The 24,316-nt window shown below is 50.7% G+C and overlaps 1 protein-coding gene across 5 annotated transcripts in view; it reads right to left on the reverse strand.

Annotated features, from left to right (window-relative positions):
* Positions 1–379: 379 nt before the first annotated feature.
* Positions 380–24,316, reverse strand: part of TET3 (tet methylcytosine dioxygenase 3) — a 92,448-nt gene continuing 68,511 nt past the window's right edge. For all 5 annotated transcript variants that reach the window (XM_032410663.1, XM_032410666.1, XM_032410665.1 and 2 more), the window contains 8 exons: positions 23,710–23,800; positions 17,364–17,457; positions 12,351–12,559; positions 10,875–11,025; positions 8,233–8,322; positions 7,606–7,743; positions 2,842–3,178; positions 380–2,322 (listed from right to left, as the gene is read on the reverse strand). In XM_032410663.1, coding sequence (XP_032266554.1) covers positions 545–2,322; positions 2,842–3,178; positions 7,606–7,743; positions 8,233–8,322; positions 10,875–11,025; positions 12,351–12,559; positions 17,364–17,457; positions 23,710–23,800 — 2,888 coding nt within the window. In that variant the 3' untranslated portion in view covers positions 380–544. The remainder of the gene's footprint in view (positions 2,323–2,841; positions 3,179–7,605; positions 7,744–8,232; positions 8,323–10,874; positions 11,026–12,350; positions 12,560–17,363; positions 17,458–23,709; positions 23,801–24,316) is intronic.

Consider the following 24,316-nt stretch of genomic DNA (forward strand, 5'->3'; position numbering starts at 1 on the left):
TTGCCAGCTCCCAAGACGGCCAGGCTCGCTGGGCCCAGCAAGACTGGGCAGGAATGAGCGCTTTTGGCCTTTCCTGCCGCTCCTTTACCATTACTATTGTCGCTTTTTAAAAAACCCAATAAATACACATTTTTAAATGGAATTTAAAACTACTCCTTTGTGAAAGGACACTATAAACTTTCTTTCCATTATTGTGATATACAAGGATAGAGTTTTAAAAACAAGAGGAAATAAAAGCCCCCCCGACAAGGGGGGGGGGGGAGAAAAAAACCAACGTGGAGATATAAATATTAAGATCACGAAAAAAATCACCCGACAGCCGTAGTTTCTTCTTCAAAGTGCTGGGGAAGTGGGGGGGGGGGGAGGGGCGGGGCGGGTCAGTTCTGAGGTTTGGACCATAAATACATATATATGCACATCTATATATGTATATATAGATAAAAAGACTTCTGCACCCCCAACCCGCCCCCAGGCGTGAGGGCAAAAGCACCACAGAAGCAGCTCGGGCCGGGCCCGACGCTGAGGTACGCTGGCTCCCTGGCACCTAGATCCAGCGGCTGTAGGGGCCGGTGACCTTCGTGTAGGCGTAGGAGGACACGGTGACTGCTGAGTCTGTGGGTATGGCCAGCGCCTGCCGAGTGGGGACGAGCCCCTTCTTCTCCTTATGCTGGGGCTCGGCCACCATGGCACCCCCCCATTTGCGCTTCTTCCCATAGAGCTTGGCCTCCTGCTGGCCCAGGCCCAGCCGGGCGGCCTCTTCCTGTCGCGCCCGGGCCCTCTCCGCCAGTTGCTTCATCTTGGCCTCCCAGAGGGCCAGCCCGTGATTGGGCTGGTTGAGGTTCTTGTGCTGGTAGAAGACCAGCGAGATGCGGGTGGGGTGGCAGCGGTTGGGTTTCTTGAGGGGTGTGGTGGCATGCAGCTCCCGCCGGGCGCACTCGATGAGGATTGAGCCGTGAGCGGGGGCCACGGCCACGCCGCCGATGTTCTCGTCCAGGAAGTTGTGTTCACTGTCAGACCAGAGCTCCTCCTCCTCCTCCGCCCCACCACTCTTCTCCTCCTTCACCGCCCCCTTGTCGGGGGTGTCCTCGGCAGTCCCCTCCTCCAGGCTGAAGGGATCCCACAGCTTTTCCTCTGACTTCAGGGCCCCAAAGAGCTTCTCGCTGGAGCCCAGGGGCATGCTGAAGGACTGCCAGGCTTTGTCCAGCTGGCTTGCCCCCGGGGTTGGAAGCCGTCCCTCCTCTCCTTTCAGGGGGCTCCACAACTTGTCTTGGAACCCAGGACCGCTTTTCAGGGCAGAGTTGAAATCCCCGGCCCCAATCCCCCACGGCTTCTCAGTCAGGCTGGGCCCGGCCAAGGCCGAGGTGGTGTTCCCAAACTTGCAGGGGCTCCACGGTTTGCCTCGAAGCCGCCCTCCAGGCTGGGGGGCTGGCTGCTGCCCCTCACCAGGGAACAGCCCCCACTGGCCGTCCGAGAAGTGGGAAGGGGTCAGGCAGCTGGCCCCATAAGAACTGAGCTTGTCGGGGATGATGGCAGGGCTCTCCCCAGGATGGAACACACCCCAGCTGCCACCCACACTGTTAGTCCTCTTGGGGGACATGCTTGGGCCTCCTGAGTACTGCCCCCATAGGTGATTGGGTCCCCCATTCTGAGAAGCCTCGGGCAAAGGTGTTTTGCCCATCTTACCAGGGTCTCTGGGTATAGACTCAGCCTGGACAAGTGGGTCTAGTGGCTCTTGCTTGATGGATCTGTTGTAGCAGTTGGAGCTCGGTGCAAAGGGAGAGGGGTCCCTGGATGCTGGGTGGATCTGGGGAGCCTTGGGAAGCAGATACTCCTTGGGGCCTGGATAAGCAGGCTGCTGGTGGTGAGGAGTGGGGTGGTGGGTGTCCGTGGGAACAGCCTGGCCAGGCAGCTCGGCAAACTCAGCACCACCGTAGGCCGGGCTCAGGCTGCTGTGCAGAGCGTGGAGGTCTGGCTTCTTCTCAAAACTGCTGCCGCCGCCACCGTGTCCCCAGGTGCCAGGCCCCAGGAACTGTGAGGGGAAGACGGGGCTGCTGGATGGAAAGCCATAGTAGCCGAACGACGGAAGAGCGTACTTGGAGTGGAAGCCGTTGACGGAGGTCAGGCCGGGCTGTGCATAGTAGGAGTGGTAGGAGTACACGCTATTCATGCTGTAGGGGTCGGACGGCCGGCAGTTGCCCAGCACCGAGTAGCTCTCCACCACCGCGTTGCTGCTGTACTTGAAGGAGCTGAAGTGGTTCTGTGGCTCCACTTTGAGGGAGGGCTTCAGGCCTTGCTGGGGCAATCCACCCTTCAGAGCCAGGCCTGGGGAAGACAGGAGGCAAGACCAAGAAGGAGCAGAGAGAACCACAGCCCACAGGGGCCCAGAGCAAGAGGACTGGGCCTGGAACCTCCCTCTTCCCCTAAGGGGTTCCCAGCCCCACGGAAGCCCCGGGAGGAGCCCCCTGCAGCACTCCTCCTCCTCCCTTCCCTGGCGAACCCCACGGGTCCTCACGGGCTCAGGCGACGGGAGAGCGGCCCACGCGCCCCTGCAGACCATGCGCCTGAGGCCCTGGCACACTGTGCGGACGCTCAGGCAAGCTGGAGGAGAAGCCCAGCTCCTCTGTGGGAAGAGGGGACCCCCCAGCTCTGGTGTCCTAGGGCTGCCGCGGATACTGCGCTGACTGAAAGCTAAGATAATGTGGGGTTCAGAGGGCTGAGGGAGGCCCCAGGACTCTGGTCTGGAGTTCCATCTCGGGGCAGGGAGGGAGCTGTCCAGGGCCACAACCCCCTCCACCCCCACCCGACGGGGCCAGCTCTGGCGGGCACCCTCTCCCCACACACCTGGGTCGGTGGTGACACCGGCCAGCTCGAGAGCCTCCTGTTTGATCTTCTCGGGAGTGCTCAGCTTCTCCTTCTGAATCTTCTTCTTCTCCGCCGCCGCCTTTCTGGCTTCCAGCTGCCGCTGACGGCACGACTTGGCAGGCTCAGGCAGGCGCCGGACCTCGCGGGGGAAGGCGGTGAGCACCTGGATGGCCCCGCTGCCCACCTTGGCGTTCTGGCTCTCCTCACTGCCGAACTCGTCCGTGTTGGCCATCTTGTACAGGGGGAGCACGTGTAGCTGCTCGTCCTCGGGGACCTTGCCCACGCAGCGATTGTCTTCCTTGGTCAGCGTGCAGACCTGCCCCACGCAGAGAGGGGGTGCACGGGGTTGGGGGCGCCGAGCGCTGGGGCAAGGGGCTGGACATCCACAGACAAGACCTCCCCCCTCCGCACACAGTCCCAACACCAGCCAGCCACTCTTTCTAGAGTGTCCAAAAGCACGTTCTCCCTGGTTCACAGAGTAACAGTATCATCAGCATTTAGAATTTGCTCTATAGCTTTCAAAGCACATCCATTCACTTTGTCCCGTGCGACCCTTAGGGGGCTGGGAGGGGGCTGGGAGGGGGCCCGGTCGGGACTGGCAGCCATGCTCTGCCCTCCAGCGGGGCATTCTTGTCATTACGCCTCATCACCTCATCGAGCCTCAGACCCCACACCCTTATCCTCCACGCCCTGAACACGCAGCCTCCTTGTGCTCTTAAAATACCTTGTATTAAAAACTACATGTGCTGCTTATAGAAAATTTAGGCCAGCACAAAGGAAATAATAATTATCTCCATAATCCCACCATCTAGAAATAATCACTATAAACATGTTGATCATATTTGCATACACACATACCCAAACTCGCTTTTTGATAATGAAATAGGATCGCATTATGCATGTAACTTTATAATAACTTCTTTTTAAACACAGTATGAGTATTTTCTTATGCATTATTCTCCCCCAATGTGATTTAAAAACTTGCATCATATTATTCTACTGTATCAATGTATTCTTTTAAACCGTCATCACCATTAAAACTTGTTGCCAATTTTTTCCTATCATAAACAATACTTTTATACTTTCAGCTAGATTTTCTAAGATACATAATTCCTTAGAAGAAACTCTGTGAAGTAAAGGGCTACATGTTGCCAAACTGCCCTCCAAAATGATTCTCCTCAGTGTTTCACTCATACTGACAGAAGGGGAGTTTCCATTTTCCTACACTTTTGCTTGTAATTTTGCCATTCACTTCTGAAAAACATTTTGCTCATTATCGAAATGTATCTCACTGTTGGTCTGCAATTCTCTGATTACTAATGAGGTTTGATTTTTTTTTTTTTTTTCCCCTCTCAAGTTTACTCTTTACTCTTGTGTTGACTAGATTTTATTTTCTGTGTTCTTGATGTTTTGGCATTTGGGACCTTGACCCTGGAGGGGCTGTCCTTCCCCAAAGACTAGCTAATGCCTAGAGATAGCAAATGACCTCCTTTGGGTGCACTCTGATATACAAACCAACCAATCAAGAGCCCACACAGCCAACTCTCTCTTTTACCAAACTCTTGCACACTGAGCCAATATTCCCACTGCCCTATATCACCCAGGGCCAGGGAAGACAACTGCGGACCACCCCTATGGCCCAGAGCCCCCAGAAACTATCCAAACTCTCCAATCCTCAGCTTACTCAGCTTTCTACTTTGCCTTGCCCACTCCTTTCCACAGAATCTCCAATAAAGGCTCTGGGCCACACTCTCCCCTCTCCCCTCTCCCCCCTGCCTCCTGACCAATCCCAGTGCTTCCGCGTGGCCCAGCATGTGCTCCTGAAGGCTGAGGACAAACTTCTGTCCTCTTGACACTCATGTCTGTGTCTTTTTGTCTTATCAGACTTGAGTAAAACAAAGCCTGGGTATATTTTAATACCACTCTCTGTCTTCCTTTTTTCGTGACTTTTATGCCTTTTGCCCATTTTTATATTGGATTATCCATTTTAATCATTCATATAAAATAATCTTTGTGAAGATTATTCCCTTTGTCACTTGTTATAAATACTGTTTTCCAGTTTGGACTGGACTTTGTTTTGATCGTAGTGTTTTATTATTGAACAGAAACGGTTCATTTTTATGAAGTCAGCTGTGTTCATCTTCCCCTCTATAGCTTCTCCTTTGGTGTCATGCTCTACCAAGTATGTTTCTTCCCAGCGTATGTGTGGCTCTTCAGACTTAATCTGCTCTGACCAGACCCCCACATACCTTTTGGGTTGGACTGACCACAGCCCTGCTTCCAATCATTCCCTAAAACCCAATGTGATAGATAAAACAGCAAAGAATGAGAGATGACAGAAGTGGTGTTTCTCTCCCTAACACAGATAACTTACCAACGTCAACAGATGTGGTTATCCTTTTTTTTTTTTAAGGACATAAAGGATAGTCACAAAGATAAAATTTAAATGGGTAAGAAATATAGAAAAAGATGTTCAACGTCTCTCATAATAAAAGAAACAAATTGCAATGAGATCGTTATGTTTGCCACTCAGGCAGGTGAAGACTCAAGAAATTGAGAACGCCCTATGTTGCAAGTAAGCAGCACTCTAAGCCTCTAAATGTCCTTACCCTGGGATCTCAAGGAGATTATTCCACCACTGCACTGAGATGTGATAAGGCTGGACCCTCCCTCTGGTTTCTGGAGGGGGAGGCTGGACACACTCACTGTCCATACAGAGCGGGACAGTCAAACGACGGCAGAGGCATCCATGCAGCCTGACCACATGCTCAAGTAAGCCTACATCCGGGGACACAGAAGCTGTCCATCACGTAGTCTTGAGAAAGGCAGGGCACGGAGCAGCACATACACATAATGTGATCACGTTTGTGTAAAACATATATAGCTGTTCGCACGCACACATACAATCAGGTGCCCGAAAGGACAGTCATCCCAATGCTAACACTGGTTATGTCTATGAGATTTCACGCAATTTTTACTTTATACTTTCTTATATTCTTTACTTTTTTAAATAGTTTTTTAATTAGAAAAAATACTGTTCATTTTGAAAAAAGTTTGCTTTTTTTCACTCCAAACTCTACAAGCTCTGGGACTGGAATAACCTCACTGTGCTCCTATCTCCTGCTGTCTCCTCCTCCTTCCCTGACCCTCTCCTACATCCTGGAGTTCCCTCCCTTTCTCTCTGTTTCAGCTAGAAACCCTCACAGTGCAGTGTGGACAGGCGCCTGCCCCACCTTGCTTCGAGCCTTGGACATAAGGAAGGAGGACAAGGCAGAGAAATAAAATCTCAGGGCTGGTCCATCAATCCCTGTGTCAGACCCAAGCTACACCCAGACTCTGGGAGCCCCCTTTCAAATGAATCGCCAGGGCCTCTGCCTCTTCCATAGTTCCTCGGGGAGCCCTGCCTGCCCAGGACCCAGTTAAAAAGCAAAGAAGAGAGCTGGCATCATCCCTTCGAGGGGGTCCCCACTCAAGGCCAAACCTCCCCTCTTCTCCAACTGTACTCATTCCTCCGGTGACTGCATCCGGCCTTGTGGCTGTAACTGGGAGCCAAAGGCTCTCCAGATACCCCCCTCCCCTGCCTGCTCTGCGTGTCCACCTGGACATCTAGCAGGCCTCTCAAAACAGTTTCCCCCCAAACTGGCCTTCTCTGCTAGTCTACAGCTCAGCACATCACCCCAACACTTGCCCTGGTGCTCAAGCAAAACAACTTGGGTGGTTCTCTTGTCCTTCCCTCTCCTAGCCTGTATCTGTCCATCAGCAACCCTCCTTAGCTATACCTTCAAAATCACCCCAAGTCATCCAATTACCCCCCTCCCCACCCTCCCTCCTGCCCCAGCCCCATCACCTCTAGCCTGGACATTGTCCCAGCCTTCCAAGTGGCCTCCTCCTCCAGTTCTCTCCCATCCACCCCCTCCCCCCACCTCCACATACTTATTCTCCATCTGCAGGAGCAAGAGGGTGCTTCTGACTTCATAAATGAGATCCTACTACTCTAGGCTGAAGAGCCCTCCAGGGCTTCCCATCACACTTGGAGCAGAGCCCACAGCCTCGCCTGCCTTCCAGGCTCCCTGGGACCTGATCCCTGCCTGCCTCCGAGCCTTTGTGGGTGCTGGTCCTTCTGCCTGGAGCGCTCCACCCCCAGACATTCAATCCTTTACTCTCTCGCTTCATTCATGTCTCAGCTCAGCTGCCCCTTCTCAGAAAGGCCTCTCTGCCCACGGCGTTTCAAACAGCATCTGCTCTCACTTTCCCCCTTCCCCGACTCCATTTCCATCGCTACCAGATATGAATTGTGACTCCATTTCCATCGCTACCAGATATGAATTGTATCACATACTTGGACAGGACTTGGTCCATTTTATTCCCCAAGATCTAGACCAGCACCTGGGGCAAAATAAACATTTGCTCAATGGGTGAATCAAGAGATTGTTTGGATTTAAATCCAAGTGTTCACGGAGACCTGGAACCGTCTTTAGGTAACTGAGGGCCTCCAGGTGTCCAAGAGACTGCACTCTGCAGCATCCACCTGAGACACAGAGACAAGGCCGACCTGGCCCAAGCATTCTGGTCCGTGCATTTCTCAGAGAAGTGAGCAGGAGCAGTCTGGCAGGGCACCTCCCAGAGATCTGAGACTCTTGTCTCCAGGTCCCTCCCTACTCTGAGCCCACCTGTCTGCACAAACCAGTCCCCCTCCCAGGATCATCCCACAGGGGGCACTGTGACAGGCCCAGGGTTCCTTACCACGGTGCACCCGTTGTAGAGGTTATGCTGGTCCTTGTGGGCGTGGGCACAGAAGTCCATGCAGGCCGTGACCCCCGAGAAGGGCCGCCCTTCCTTCAGCCCCAGGCGGCAGTCAATCGCTATTTCCTCATTGGTCACCTGTGTGGACGGCCAAGGACAACTGCTTGTGTGACCTGAGGTCAGTGGCCTGGATTCTGCACTGGGGAGGTTAAGGACCACGGCTGCCTTGTGCATGGGCTGCAGAAGGTAGGCTTTCTGGCTGAAGCCTCTGTAGGAATGACTTCCTTCTGGGTTATCTCAAGTCCCTCTCACCTCATCTGGAAGATGCAGGGGTGACAGGACAGAGAAACTCGAGCCTCCCCCGGAGAAGCCAGACCAGAGGAGGTGGGAGATTACTAGGGGGGAGAGGCATGAAAGCAAGGGATAGAGGGCAGATAGTCTGGGAAGCAGTTAGCTCAGTGTAAAGAAAGGATCTTATTCAAGACCTACATCATTACTCTCTCTCTAGCTGAGCTTTTCCCATATGGAGCACAATGGGAGGAGCTCAGTCTCCCACTTCCTGACTTCAGGGAGCACGGGCAGAGATGTGGATGACATGTGGGCAGAGAAAGGCCCAAGACCCCTTACCTGGTTCTGATAGGCCTGGGGGGCCAGCCTCTTGTACAGGGGAGCGACTTCGGTGGCCAGGTCCTGGAAACTCTTCCGGAGCACTTCTTCCTGTGGAGAGAAGAGCAGTCACACGTATCCAGAGCATCCCCACCTGGCAAACTCTATACGCTGGAAGTTAACCTCCATCCTAGAACCATTGCAGGGCTGCTGGGAAGGTAGGAAGTAAGGTGCCATCAGGTGTCTTTACAGAGTTCCCTCTGGGAGGGGCATGGTACCATGTGCGTTTTAAAGTTGGAGACATGGAAGCTCGGGAAAAGTCTCGGCCTGAAGGCCCAGCCACCTGGACTGCTCAGCTACTGCTCTTCCAGGCTCTAGCTCAGTGCCGCTCACAACCCATACCGCAGGTTGTTGGTTTTAAGTGCTCAGCATCCTAGGGCAGAAGGGTGGTGTGGTAGGCATGTGAAAACAGGAGCAACACGTGTGGCTTTTTCTTCCAGTGTTACAGAGGAAGATGGAGAGGAGAGGGGTGGTGAAGGTCTGTGCTGGGAACTCCCCAGACCCGCACCATCGTATGTGGTAGTCACGAGCCACGTGCTGCTATTGAAATTTATATGAATTTTAATTAAAATGAATTCAGTCCCCCTGTTTTCCTAGTGACGTTTCAAATGCTTGGTGGTTCCGTGTGGCTCCCGTGCTGTGTTTTTACAGAGAACACCTGCCTGCTCACAGAAGGCCCACTGGCCAGTGCGCACCACTCAGAGCAGCACCCCAGCCACATTTGGTCAGGGTTTCAGGTAGCCACAGCCTGGCCCTCGGCGGTGGCAAGTAGAGCCGGCCGGGGTGGGACCGGGGGCCTCCTAGAAGGCCTTGAGCACAGACATGAAGAGTTTACACAGAAGAAAGAGGAAGACGACGGAAAAGAAAAAGAACCAAGCTTATAGAAGCAGAAATGTTAGATCGCGGCCAATGGCTCAGCTGTCCGTCCAGTCGGGCAGCTACCCCCAATCTCTGGCTGCAGTCCAAAGGCTGCCACCGACACAGTGGGCCCAAGGCCAGCACAGCACAGGGGTGAGGCTCGTGAGCTCTGGGGGAACCCAGGCCTGACTTCACCATTACTGCCATATGGCCTTGGGCAAGCCACTTGCCTCCTCCGTAAAGTGAGTAGCAGTAATGCCCAGAGCCTGGGGTATCATGAGCCTGGCTGAGAAGCACACCTGTGAGGCGCTGGCCCGAGTGCTCAGCCCTACGTAAGTTCATGGGAATGCTGGCTGAGGGAACAGGGCGAGTAAGTGACAGAAACTAAAGCAGTGCATTTTCACTCCTGGTAATTCTTACTTCCTGGGGCCCTGGGGCTCCTCTCTTATTGAAATAGCTGCATTCGCTGCTTCCAGGGGAGGGCAGATGCCACCATAAATAAAAGTCCAGTGTCAAATCACACTATTAGACTAGCTTGTGCAATAGTCTAAAAGCCAGACTTTGGGGGTGCCTGGGTGGCTCAGTCGGGCGTCTGACTCTTGATTTTAGCTTGGATCGTGATCTGGGGGTTGTGGGATTGAGCCACGCTCAGCGGGGAGCCTGCTTCTCCTCCCTCTGCTCTCGTTCTTTCTCCCACTCCTGCACTTTCTCTCTCTCTCATTCATAAATAAATAAATAAAATCTTAAAAAAATAAAAGCCAAGCTTTGAGGGAAAAAGTGTTCTGCATTTGAAAATGCTTCCTTTTACTTCTGAAAAGCAGGGCTGAGAACTCTGAGAAGTTTATTATATGTACAGTAGAAAAACATAGGCCCAAGGGGAGTCCCCAAGCCCCGTGGAAAAGGGGGAAACCCTCGGGACAAGGAGCTTAAGGAGATGTGGAAGGTAGAGCCAGGGACCAAGATGTTGCCTAGACCCCCACAAAAGGACCCAGTACCCTACCTCACAGGAGCTCAGGCAGGAGGGAGGGGGGAGGCTGAAGGGGAAATGATGGGGAGCCCAGACAGACCTGTACCTTCTCTGCATTTGGAACTCAGGGGGGAGCCCACCTCTCCGGATGGCCTTCACAAGCAGGACAACAGAGGGGAAGGGGCAAGGCAGAAGGCAGCCTGACCTGACGAGGAGGCTACCGCAAGGCCATACTATGTGGACAGCAGGCCAGTGCCTAAGGGCCAGGCCAGGCTCCCGGGAGGAGATAGCAAGGGCCTGGACAGGTGGACAACCTCACAAAGAGGTGACCTGGCAGCCAGGCAAGACGAGGGCCACTTTGGGAAGTCTAAACTTGCCCCAGAAAATGGCCCACGGCCTCAAGGCTCCTCTTCCTGCTAAACCTCCCAGCCCCTGAAAGACGTCTTGGGAAGAATGAAGGGAAGAAATGACCTATGAAGGAGGTCACATTCTGATGAGGAATTTGAACATTTACCATAAAGAGACTGTTTTAAAGCTGGAAGAGTCTGAGGTACCTGTCATTGATTACGTTTTTAACTCCCCACACCCCTTCACACCACACCCCACATACCTTACTTCACAGCAAGATAAGGTCAGTTAAAAAAAAATAAAGCAAGTTGCATTTTCCGCACAGCTGAGTCTCACGCGTGCTAATCCACCCTCCCCGCTGGACTATGAAAGGCATTAGGTGGAAGGGGACGAGCGGGAGGGCCCCGCTGCTCTGTGGAGCTCTGCTCACCTCCTTGGGATTGTCCCCTGCAAGGCGGAACTTGCGCGGCGTCTTGCTGCGAGCGTATTTGCAGCCGTTGAAGTACATGCTCCAGGAGCACCCGAAGGAGAAGGAGGCACCGCAGGTGCTGGGGTCTTTGCCTTGGCACGCGCAGGTCCGGCTGCAACACACGCCACATGGTAGGCATGCAGACACAGTTTTTGGTTCGGAGATCTTCCTCCCTCTCCAGGGGGAGGTCCTGCTGAGGCCTCGTATCCATGGCCTCCCAGTGACTGGGACCACATCCTTCCCTGCCTTCAACTCCTTTCCCAAATGTCCTGGGGTGGAGAATCAGCTCCCACCCCTGAGCCTGAAGGTCTAAGAATCTGTTGTTGGGAGAAGCTCATGGGTTGTTTGAGGTAAGTGGGAAGAATCTAATCAAAACCCCAGTAAGGTTTATCCTCTGCCTTAACTCTAATATCATGACAGCTTCCGAGACATTCGACACACACAGGGACGTATCGGAACACGCCCGCTTCCTTCAGGCCCAGGTGCTTCAGGCCTTTAAACAAATAAACACAGACATATAATCATAACTCAACAACTAATAAAATCTGGAAACAATCCAGAGGCCCCTCAGCTGGGGCATGGATAACGAGCGGTGATGCATCCAGCAGCGGCATACTACTCAGCAGCAACAAGGAGTGAGCTACTAGCCCACAAGCACAGGTGAAGCTCAGAAACACTGTGCTCAAGGAAAGAAGCCAGACCCAAAAGGCTACACTCGGTCTGGTTCCATTTATAGAACATTCTTGAAAAGGCAAACCTATGGGGACATGAAGCACGACAGGTGGTTGCCAAGGGCAGAAGGAAGGACTTGCTTCTAAAGGGGTGCGGGGGAACTGGGGGCAACGATGGAACCGTTCTGTATCTTGATGGTGGTGGTGGTGGCTACAGGACTGTAAACATTTGTCCCTCTTCAAACTTGTACACCTGAAACTACTACGCTGTGTGTTAACTGGAATTTAAATAAAAGCTTAAAAAAAACCCAAACTCTTCAAACCATATACCTAAAAGGATGAATTTTTACTTTTTTTTTTTTTTTTTTTTAGTAAAAATACCTTAATTTAAAAAATGGGAAGAGACCGTAGAAGGGCAGGTTTCATGACTACCACTGACACCTTACACTTGCGGGACACTCACATACTTTTTCACAGTTTCTCCACCATTTAGAGCCCCAGAGCCCACGTGAGGTTCAACAACAGCGAAGCCAAGGCAAGGCAAGAGACCCTCTCCCGCCAGCACCGGAAGAACCCAGGTCAGGATTGTGGGGCAGCTGCTTTCATCACAGTCCTGACTGCAGGACAGACAGGCCCCAGTGGAGGGGGGGGCAGAGTTCCCTGCATCTGCTGCCCAAGGCCCTGCCGATGGCCACCTGGCCCAGCCGCCCCCACCCTTGCACGTGGAGACCACCCCCCACCCCACAACCCCCCGCTCCCCACGTACTCATCGTTGAGGCCACATCTCCGGCTGGTGGGGTTCCCGTACTTCCGGAGGGTGTCGGTGAGCTCTTGGTAGAGGGTGTCTCCGAGGCTGCGGGGGATACCCTCCCAGGCCAGGATGAGGATGACAATCACCGCATTCTGGCAGTGGTGGCCCGCCCGGTGCCGCACCAGGCACAGCAGCTTCTCCTCCAGCGTGTGCCTGCGGATCACCTGCAAGGATGCGGGGCGGGGTGGCCACTGTTCACTGTCAGAGCCTGGACCCCACGCTCCTCTGCCTGGGACGCCACACCCCCCTCACCTCTGCCGACCAGACCAGGGGGTGCAGGTCTTTAGGGCAGTGTCGACAGCAATCATACAGACTAAGAGACCGTTATCATTAGGGAATAATGAACGCAAACGTTATTTTTTTAAGAGCAAAATAAAAAACAATTACTACAAAATCTAAGTTATTGATGAGCTGCACAGGCTTAGCACTAAATATAGAGAGATAAAATTGTGAGCCAAAATATATTGAGATTTTTTTTTTTTATGTAGTCCTAAAATATTTGCAGAGAAAATGCTGCTTATCTGTATGATTTTAGTTACAAAGCAAGGGCTTTGGTGCTGTGGAAGTTTTTGGCAGTTTCTCAAAACATGTCATTACCATATGACCAGGCAGTGCCAGTCCCAGGAATATACCCAAGGGGACCGAGAGCAGGGCCCGGGACAGGGGTTTGTACACTCGTGTTCAGAGTATCATGATTCACAGCAGCAAAACAGCGGAAACAACCCAAGTGTCCATCAACAGATACGGATCAACAAAATGTGGCCTCTCCATACAGTGGAGCAGTCGTCAACCTTAAAAAGGAAGGAACATCGGACACATGGCGACAACATGGATGAACCCAGAGAACATCATGTTAAGTGAGATAAGCCAGACACTAAAGAACAAATACCGTATAGGATCCCGCTTACAAAGAGTGCCTGGAACAGTTGGATTCACAGAGACAGCAAGGATGGTGGCTGCCAGGGGCTTGGGGGGGGGGCAGAGAACGGGGTACAGAGTTTCTGGATTCTAAAAGTTTTGAAAATAGAGAGTGTGGTGATGGCTGCATAAGAATGTGAATGTAGTTGGTACCACTGTGCACTTAAAAATGGTTAAAATGGCTAATTTTAGGTTATGTATAATTCAACACAATTTTTAAAAATTAGTAATATACCCCAAACCAGTGAGCTGTATACTTTGAATGGATGAATTGTATGGTATATGAATTGTATCTCAATAAAGCTCTTGAAGAACACAAAAAGCAAGGGCCTGGGGCTCCGCGCTGCATGGCTCCTCAGCCAGGCTCTCCCCCAACCCCACTCTCACTCACTCCCAGAACTCTGACCTGGCTCCCAAAAGGATATGGCACGGCGAAGGGCCCGGGAGCTGGGGGATGAGGTGGCTGACCTCCTCTAAGAACCCCAACTAATTCTGGGAGCTGATGAGGGCCCATGAAGAGGGGAAGGAGGAGGGCAGACTGGGAAGGGCTTTGAGGGGACAAGGACTCAAGGTGGGGGTTCCACAGAGGAGTCTACACAAGGGGCTTTCCTAAGTAGCTTCCTGCTCTAGAAGGGGAGCAGGTGGTTGGGGGTGGGGGAGAGTGACAGGGAGACCACTAACATAACACAAGCAAAAGTGGATAAAGTGCTGAACTAGGGCAGTGGGGAATGACACGGGAAAAGGAATGCATTCAGACACACTGAGGAGAAAGGTGGCTTTGGGACCATCTGACTAGGGGCTGAGGGAGAGGAGAAAGTCTTAAATGGATTTCCACTTTTGTGGCAGGGGAGAGTGGGTAGGTTGTGGGTTGTTTCGTGGCGAGTTAACTGGGAACGTGCCGGGGCTGAGAGTGGCCAGTTCTCGTAGACCCCAGTAGCCTGGGTCTGGGGGTCAGGAGGTGCCTGGGCTGCGGACACACTCGGTCCTGAGTATGTCAGTGCAGGGAGACATCCAAAGAGGCAGCCAGCCAGGCAGGACAAATAAGGAGAGTGGGCCAGCCGGACAACTGGGGAGCGGTGTGGACCATGGCCATGTGAAAAAAGCACTTGCCCCTTCAAAAGAAATAAGCCAGGCCTCCTCTCCATCAGCCACTGCCTGGGGAGAATTTCAGCCTCGTACAGCCACCTCTCCCCATTTTAACAAGAAAACAGAGATCCAGACTTTACATGCAACCTCTCCCTTTAAAGAGTTGAGCATCTAATTCAACGTTTTAAACCATGGTAAAACATACAGGACATAAAATTGACCTCGGTGGCCATCGTTCAGTGTAAAGTTCAGTGGCTAAGTACGCAGCCGCCACCAGAACTCCGTCCGCCTCTACGACGTCCTCTCGTCCCAAACAGAAACTCTGTACCCATGGAACACTCTCTCCCCTCTCTCCTGCCCCAGCCCATGGTGACAACCACTCTACTTGCTGACCCTCCGAGGAGTGTGACTACGCGCAGAACCTCATACACGTGGAATCACGCGGAACTTGTCCTTTTGGGACTGGCTTAGTTCACTTAGTGTAACAGCCTCAAGGTTCATCCATGTTGCAGCAGGTGTCAGAATTTCCTTCAAAAATTTAAGGGGCACCTTGCATGCTAAACAAAACACATCTCTGGCCCACGAGTTCCTACTTTGAGCCAACCTAGGGAAGCATCGGTGACATCATTATTTTTTAAATTTTTTTTTTTTGGGGGGGGAAGTAACCTATGACCACGTCACTAAGTCATGCCGTGAGAGGACTTGCTGTGTGACTGCCCGGCCTCCGCAGACTGAGCCGGCCGTACCGTGAGCAGCTGTGCATGGCCCAGGTACTGGTAAGACAGCAGTCCCTAGGGGCGCCTGGTGGCTCAGTCGTTAAGCGTCTGCCTTCGGCTCAGGTCATGGTCCCGGGGTCCTGGGATCGAGCCCCGTGTCGGGCTCCCTGCTCCGCGGGGAGTCTGCTTCTCTCTCTGCCTGCCGCTCTCCCTGCTTGTGTGTGCGTGCACTCTTTTTCTCTCTCTGACAAATAAATAAATAACACTCTTAAACACACACACACACACAAGACAGCAGTCCTGTCACCGGAGTTTCTGAGGCACCACTGTCAATGTCTGCTCAGCGCACAGGGCAGGGCACTGGCTCATGGCGCCCACGTGTGATGTGTGTTCAGAGCACGCAAACATTTGCCAGTCCAAGCGGACATTGAGGCCACATCCTTTTGGTTTCCCAAGTGGCAAACACATAAACACGACCAGCACAAGCAGACAGCTCTCTGTGGCCACACCCTCACAGGCCTATGGCTACACTCAAAAAAACCGTTAGAAAACTAACTAAAGTGGAGCTCCCTACCCGCACTATGAAGGAAGCCAGCAGGACTGAACGCACAAAATGCAAACGTGAAGGGCCCATGGAAGGGCAGGAGGACACCAACACCTGAGCATGCCAACACCAATGGCTCACCAGCCACCACAGAACCACAGACAGCCCGCTCAGATTCTGCGCAGGAACTCCCTGGTCACTGTACCCAACAGAAGCCCAAATCTGTCTTCCCGCAGCTCCCACTCTTGGTACTAAGTTTTGAGCCCTGGGTTTCCCCACGGGGTCTGTTCCACTGTGCCCTCAACGGGCCTTCAAATACCTGCCTTCTGCCCCCGGTCATCGGTACAGGCGGGCCCAAGCAGCATCTCCATGGGTCATAGTTCTACCGAAAGCCCACTTTTGCTGTCCTTGGTGTTTGCTTCTGGCGTGTCTCCATTTACACTGAGCCTTAGGAATGAGACCTGGGTCACTCCCTTAACTCCCACGCCTGGCGACTTCCATACCCTGTGCAGGCCACCTTGAAACTGACAATTACCAGTGGGCTCCCTGGGCCATCCCACTGCTTTCTTAGATCCTTCCCTCAACACACATTTACTAGGTACCCATGTGAGCCTCAACTCTGTCCCCAAGGTCCTGGCCAGTCAAGCCCCGAATTTGTCAGGCACACTACTTTTAGATGAACGTACTGGTTAGGGGTTCTGGCGGTAAGCAAAGACATGAACCTGGTTGGAAAGGAAAACCCAGGCTCTAGACATAAGACCAGAGGGGCCGGTGGGCAGGGAGCACCACGGGAAGTGTCCTCCACCACAGGCAGCTACATGCTGCCACTTGCCCGTAGCCATGCTGCCACCAAGAACAATCTGCCCTTCTTCGCATTTATGGGTCGCCTCTCCGTGGAGGGGGGCAGGGAAAGGGGACACCTGTCCCTTTGCCAACTTCCAGGGAGGTGTGGATGAGCTCTACCACCAAAACAGATAGGGTATTTGGTGGCTGTGTAGGCAAACCAGAGACGTCCACTGCACTAAGGGAGATGGCTAGAAAAGAACACCACACAACTCAGCACCACCCCTCTTCAAAATTTTAAGCTCACGGCTACCTGATGACCCCATGGCTGCTCTCAAGGACAGATTCTGCAGTGATGCTAAAGATCTCCTGGAGGACTAGAAAGGCAAGGTCAGAAAACTGTGTGTGTGGGGGGGGGTGGGGGAGTGGGGGTCTCCGTCACTGCCGTTCCCCCTGCTGAGACACTCAGGCTGCCTCACAGGCAACAGCGGCTCAGAAGTCACGCAGATGTACGACTGTCCCCGACCCTGCCTGGAGGCCTAGTTCTTCTGGACGGGAGATGGGAACGCCAGTAGCACGTGCAGGGGCAGAGGAGTTAAATGGTCCACAGTGGGGCCCAGCCTGGAGTGAGGGGACATCTCTATGCCTCCCCTCAACCACGTCCCTGAGCCACGGGGAGAGTATGAACTAAGCATATGGACTAGAGCATGTCTGAGGCCAGCCCAGGATTCCAGGGGCTGGCGTTTAAACAAAACGAGGACAGATAGATCAGGCTGGGGGAAAATGACCTTAACCGAGCGCAGGTGCCGGCTCCAAAGTTCCCCTGGACAGGAAGCGTGTCTACTTGCTCTACACAGCCCTGGCCTGGCCTGTGGCGAGGGCAGCAAGGCACAGCCCTAGCCGCAGGGGCTCGACACTCACCCACTTGGCGATGGGACAGCCGCGCGAGCTCTTGCCCTCCTTCCCAGTGTAGATGACCTTCTCGATCCGGATGGCTTTGCCCTTCTCTCCGTACCTGGAGACGGAGACAGAAGCCACCATCAGCACAGTGGAGCCCAGAGGAGAGCAGCTTATGGTAAGAAGGCAAGCCTCAGTGTGCTTCAGCGTGGGTTTTGTTACCGTGGGGTCGACAGAGAAGGAGAAGAGTTTAAATGTTTGTTGTGTGCTGAGAGCCTCTGGAGATGCAGCCGCCACGTACGGGTTCCCAGGGCCTCTGGCCCATCTGGCCCAGCTCTGTCCCAGGGCAGAGGGGGCCGTCAAGCACAGCGTCCCTGAGGATTACCTCCGAGCCTCCAGGAGGGTGCTCAAGCCAGCGGCTAAACATGGGCCTTGGTACCCAGTCCTGTTAGTTGAGTCACTCTGAGAGTTGGTGATTTGTAAATTCAGTAGGCAGAAGAAGGTGAACAGGGAAAGCCTTGTTTTCTTTCCACAATCCCCAGCGGACATCTGAGCATGAGGAGGACAGACAGCTGAGGCGGGGGAAGGGGCCCTCCCGAGCCCCAGCTGTGGTCGTGCCACAGCCCCGGACAGCACGCACATCCCGCACGCACATCCCGCACACACGCTTGTCCTGGTCTGCGCGCGCGCGCACACGCAAGGATCCCGAGGCCATCTCCTCCAGAGGTGATGAAACCACGGTCCCCGGAGCTGAGCGGCCCAGAGCAAGGCCACACAACTCCGGTGCCACGGGCAACGGCAACTGCAGTGCCGGCCGGCCACTTTCTGCCTACAGGACCGTAGCCACGTGACTGAACTTCTCTAGGCCTCCATTTCCTAACCTGTAAAATGGACTTTGAAAGTCCAAGTCTTAGATTTGGAAAGAGAACAAAAAAGATCGTCCCCAGGGGGTGCACGGTTTCAGGTGCTTTGAAGTTCTTGGCACGAGGGAAGGGCTCACTGAATATTAATTCTCAACAACGTAAGTAGCCATCTGACTGAACCGTCTTATTTGTAATAGCTTTTTAGTTTCGGGCACGAAGTCCTATCATCTGCAAGCAGGGTCCGTTGTCACCTCCTCCTGTCCACTCCTCACGCCCCGTTTCAGGCTCCTGTCTCTCTGTACCAGCCAGGGCTCCGGAAGTGCCAACAGGCACCTTTCCTTATTTCTTGTCTCCACTAACATGCTGCCGACTCTTCATCACTGAGTGTGAAGCCAGCTGACTTCGGGAAAGAGACAGAGACTGCCTTACTTTGAAGGCACTTACTAAGGGTCTCCTGTTCTAAGGATTTTTAATCAAGAATTATTACTTTTATCAAAAGCACTTCTAGCATCAAAGGACATAGATGCCTGAATGTTTTTTTTTTTCCTTTCATCAACTGATACGGTGCGGTATTTTAACAGACTGTCTAAATCAAACTATCCTTGTATTTCTGTAATGAATCCGAGTTGGCCATGCCCTATTATTTTTAATATACTATTTAATAGAGAGCAATGTTATCATGCCTGCTCCAGTTTACATATTCTCTACACACGCACACACACAGTTACACATACAGGTATCCCTCACTTTTCAGAAGTTCATGTTATACCACTTTGCTCTTACGAACACGTACATCAGCCCCTAGTTTTTGGTAACTGGAAGAAATCCAAAGAGAATTTCGCTTTTACAAAGAAAGGCAAAAAGCGAAAATTGCGTTCAGCGTTTGTTTCGCAATGAGCCATTATGGAGGCAGCGCGAGGCCCGAGCACCGGGGCAAGAGTGGCCCCATTGAGCTCCTTCCCCAGGAAATCCACTCAACATCCCAGTACCCAGTTGCCAGAGCTCTGAACTGTGTCTGTGAGCATCTATGCTTTGTCTTGATTTATTCTGTGCATCCATTAGCCAGATGTGTCTTAAGGTATCAGAAAAGCCTAAAAGAGGTTATTTTGGGGGGGTCCAGGAATGCTCAAACATTTTTCCATATAAGTTAAAGGTAACTGCTTCTTCACTTTACTGCCATTTTTGGTTTAGGAAAGTTTTCCAAGGGATGCTCTACTTCTGGATAGTGAGGGAGACCTGTATTCTTTATCTCATCTGCTCCGCTTCCAGGATTCTCTACACCTCTGAAATAACTGTACAAATACACCAAGACTTAGGAACAAGATAGTCATTGTTGCATCAACTGAAAAATTAGAAACAACTTCAATATCCAGTATAGGACTGGCTAAATAAAATATAATAAATTTCCATATAATGGAAAACCATGTAGCCATCAAAAAGGATTTGATATAATTATATGCACTAACATGGAAGAAATTAAAGCGATGGGGGGGGAAGCAGCTGCAAACAGTAATCCCATTTGGTTTAAAATTTATATACATATGTATAGCTATAAATGCTTAGAAAAAACTGAAGGGTAAGCATGTTTCTTCTGGATAATTGCTGGAGAGCTTTATTCATTCTTAGCTTTTTAAAGAAAGACTTTTATAGACAGGTTCTATTTTTGTAATTGGGAAAGAAAACAAATTATTTTTTAAAATACTGATGTACAGTTTCTTTGAGCTCATGGAGATCTTGAGTGAAACAGAGAAAGGGTTTCTGAGAATTAGCACGTGAAAATTCTATGGCTATGTGAGTCCCTTATAGAATGTGTTTGGGGACAGGACTCTGGGGAGTTGACATGGTATGGCCTGGCTCCAGAGGAAAAGACCAGATAGTGCCGCTTTTGTTCAGTTCCTGGAAAACTTTCAATTTCACAAACATTTATCAGGAAGTGGCCCCCAAGTGCAAAGCCTGGGTACTTGATGTGTCCTGGGGTCGCTGTGGGAAGAACAGCCCGAGGTGTCCATGCTGCTCTCACTGAAACAGACGGGATATCATGTTCCCCACAGGAGGGTGAGCTGAGGACACTGACGCGAGCTTTCTGACCAGTACCTTCCCCACCATCCCGCCCGTGTGAGAAACACTTCCTGCACTGAACTGAATATTCAAGAGCAAATAAAAGGGCCAAGCACTGTCTGAACAGCTAGACCTTTTTTTTTTTTTTTTTTAAATCAGAACTATGTCTGTGCTTAAAGACAACCAATCAACTCTGGATTTGGCTCTTTTTTTCTTAAATGTCTCACTCGATGGCCTATCCTTAAGATGATATTCTAGAACGTCTAGATGATGTTCATCCCCGTAGACAGATGAACTCCTAGACCCTAAGCAAAGTCTGAAAGGATAGGCTGAAACCTTATTCTGAGGGATAACTTGATCATCTTAGCAAGTGGTTCTCAAAGGGTGGTGCTGAGACCAGCATCACCTGGGAACTCGGGAGGAATGCAGACTCTCGGGTCCCATCCCAGACCTGCTGGGTCAGGAACTCTGGGGTGGGGCCAGGGATCTGTGCTTTCACGAGTCCTCCGGAAGACTATGAAGCATGCTCAAGTTTGAGAACCACTGATCTAAAGTTGGACTTCTTTGGGGTTACCTTTATCACACAATAATGAGACTAGTTCCCCTAAACTCAGAGGCTTTGCCAGCAAGTCCTGGTTCTCTGTTTTTCAGATAAACATTGAATGAACTCCTAGGCTACACAGAATCCCCTTCCAGTTAGAGGACACGGGGCTCTGCAGCACACCCTTCTCAGATATAAGGTTGAACTACTGACTACAATTACCTATGTCAATGGGGACCTGGGTTCCCCACGTGTGGAACCCATAAATAAATTGGGAAAATATTTTAGGATTTGGTTTTGACCTCCCCCTCCTTTTTCCAAATCTTTACCAGAGAAGCTAAAAGCACCAACGTCTCCTTGATTTCAGTTCGCTTCCCCTTCCTGACTTTGGCCAACTTCTGGTGGTAGAGTGGTCCTGCAGAGAGAGGGTCGGGGGAGAGGTCTAGGGAAAGAGACAGCCTGGACCATTCACAAACTAGACCCCCAGCCTGGTGGTGTTCACTGATCATTCATTCCTCTCCTTGTTCCACAAGAAAACTTTTTTAAAAAGAGGTCTATAAGATAAAAATAACAGGTGATGAAATCAGAGTAAAGGGGGAAAAGATGCACATCATGTTGGTATGCAAAATGCAAGCAGTAGGGTCTTGTGTGTATTCTGAGAGATGGGCCTAGAAAATTTCATTGTATGAGAAATCCAGCAAACTAATGAAGACTCCTTTGGGTCATATCAAAAGGACTCAGAAGTGAACCTGACTAGGTTCCCATGGGCCAAAGATGAGAAATTACATTCCTCCTAATAGGGGTACACAAATCTGGCTCTAAGCTTACCAGCAGCTAACGAAGATGGAAACGCAATCTGTTACATAATTTACAAGGTCCTTAAGATAAAAATAAACCAGCTGCTGAGGAAAAACACAAGTATTCCTGGTCTTGACAGGAATTCCTCCCTTGGATCAGTTTCTGAAGAATCTACAGTTGGCTGTTATTTTTAAAGCAATGAGGGAAAAAAAAAAAGGACAAATCTCAACTTTATCACTATCTCCTAATCCTTGTTTCAAAACACACTCTTCTGTAACTAAAAGTTATTTAGAGAGCTGTCTAGAAATTTTGTAAAATTGTTACCAAGAAACAAACACAAACAAAAACTGTCCCAGATCAATGTGCACATTGGACTCCCCTGCAGCCCTCAACCTGCAAACAATAATGTCAAGATTTCCTACAAGAAAAAAAAAATCACTGGCCAAAATGCTGGCTGCCCCAACCTTGGCGCTGCAACGCATATGTGTGTCGGCCCATGCAGGCGGTGCATGTACAAAACACACCCTGTCTTAAACGTTTCGTTCTCATGGACTCGGAGGTACCCTTTCAATCAGACTCAAATGTGCAGATCGGGTCTTTGATCAAATGCTTTTCTGATGGGCTACTTTGAATATAAATGTTTCCAGATGGTACAGGACAATTAAGAGTCATTACAGGAGATCACAGTCCTCCATCCATCTTACCATTTATTTATTCAGGGATGCCATTACAGTTTTTCAGTTCAAAATCACGTTCCCTGCTACATTAATGACAGGATTCTTTTGGCTCCCCTGATCAGACAAAATATGGTTCCCAAATCTGTGGGAACTCTGAGCCACTCAGCCTTCCACACATCTGTATGTATATGTACACACAAACATATTTGTCTACATAATCTTTGCCTTTACTATTAAAATACTAATGCTTGTTATAAAATTTCCACCAGTACATATGTGTTTGAGATAGACCCCCGGATGTGGTCCTTCCCTGTAAGCACTAAGTGCTTTCCAGACATCGATTCAGCTTCTCTTCATTATTCTCCTACAACACACGTGTACTTCTATCATCTCCATTTTGCAGATACAAAAACCGAGTCACAGAGAAGTAGAGCAACTTACACAAGGACTCAGCAGGAAGGGGCAGGGCCAGGATTAGACCTTGAAGTCTAGCTCCAGTGTCCACATGCTCTCAATCACCAAGCTATTTTACCCTTCTGTACACTGGAACTCGTGGCATTTAATATCTGCTGTGGACACGTACGTAGATTTTAAAGTCTCTATCTATACAAACTGCTTAAAAAAACAAAACAGGGCTGTTAAGGAAAAACCCTGTAGTCTTGAGTTTGAATTCTAAGTGTCAATGTAACCTCCGATGTATCTGATCACTAATCAATAACCAAAAATAAAAATCCGACCCATACATCTTAGCTCTTTCTACTGAAATGGCCTAGAAGTCACGGGCAAACCTAGTACCACAGTTTGTTTCCTAAATACTTCTTCCCCCAATAGAAAGGACCTGGACTTCTTGGGTAAATGCAGAATGCGCGCCCCAAGCATAATGCCGTACGAGGAATCGAGAAAGCTATCAAAGACTCCTGGGACAGCGTCAGAACGACTCAGGACACAACCTGAATAGACACCCACTGGCCAACGAGGAGATACTCTATTCCGCCTAGCGGAGGCACAAAATACCACCTATGAAGTCATTTTGAAAAAAAGAAAGAAAAAAAATTATCCGATTCCCATGACGTCTTTAGCTCTAGCTGCGAATTTATAGGCCATAGCGAGGGCAGAAGGACACAGTGAACGATACTGTAGAAAAGCCAGCAGCAAAATTCAGACCTCGGGAAACACTATGGGACACAGAGTCATTTCACCACATTTCATCAATAAAAAAATAGTTCAAGAGAGAGAGAAGAGCAGGGGAGGGGAAGACAGAGAGGGCAGACCTACGGAGAGAGAGAAACCCGTAGTCAACCTTCCACAGTCTGGGTATCATGACCTCCTTCCTGTACATCATCCGGTACGAGGCAATGACAATGAGAGGCGCTTCAATGCCATGCTCTCTTAACAACTGCCCACCTCTGCTTGGACACCTGGGCGTCACTCACCGCTCCTCCATGAGCTCCCGGATAGAGGCTACCGTGGGGCCAGATCCCAGGTGAGTATAATACGGACCTTCATCTTTCTCCACTATTTGTTCTGCAGAAACACAGAGTAAACATTATTTGGAGGCATCGGTTCATCAACATCAATTTAGAAAGGCAAACCACCAATAGGAACATTAATGGGCACATTACAAAACAGGAAATTCAAATGGCTAATAAACATGTGAAAATGTGTTCAACTCCTTCAGGAATCAGGAAATGCAAATTAAAATCACAGTGCAACACCATGGCACACCGGGCAGACTGGCAAAAACTGAAGAATCTGGTAAGATCAAGTGTTGTCAAGATTGCGGTAGAACCACTTTGGAATTCAGTTTACCACTGCACGCGTTCTAGACCGGGGTAGGCAAACCACTCTACTCCTAGGGATATACACAAAAGAATAAAAAATAACGACTCACTCAGATACTTGTAGGCCAATTTCACAGCAGCATTATTCACAAGAACCAAAGGGTGAAAACAACACAAATGTCCATCAACAGATGGACAAAATGTGGGGTAGCCGCACGATGGAATATTACCCAACCATAAAAAGGAATGAGGTTCTGAC

The sequence above is a fragment of the Phoca vitulina genome, unplaced genomic scaffold (genome assembly GCF_004348235.1).
Source record: "Phoca vitulina isolate PV1807 unplaced genomic scaffold, GSC_HSeal_1.0 scaffold12, whole genome shotgun sequence".
Lineage (NCBI taxonomy): Eukaryota > Metazoa > Chordata > Mammalia > Carnivora > Phocidae > Phoca > Phoca vitulina.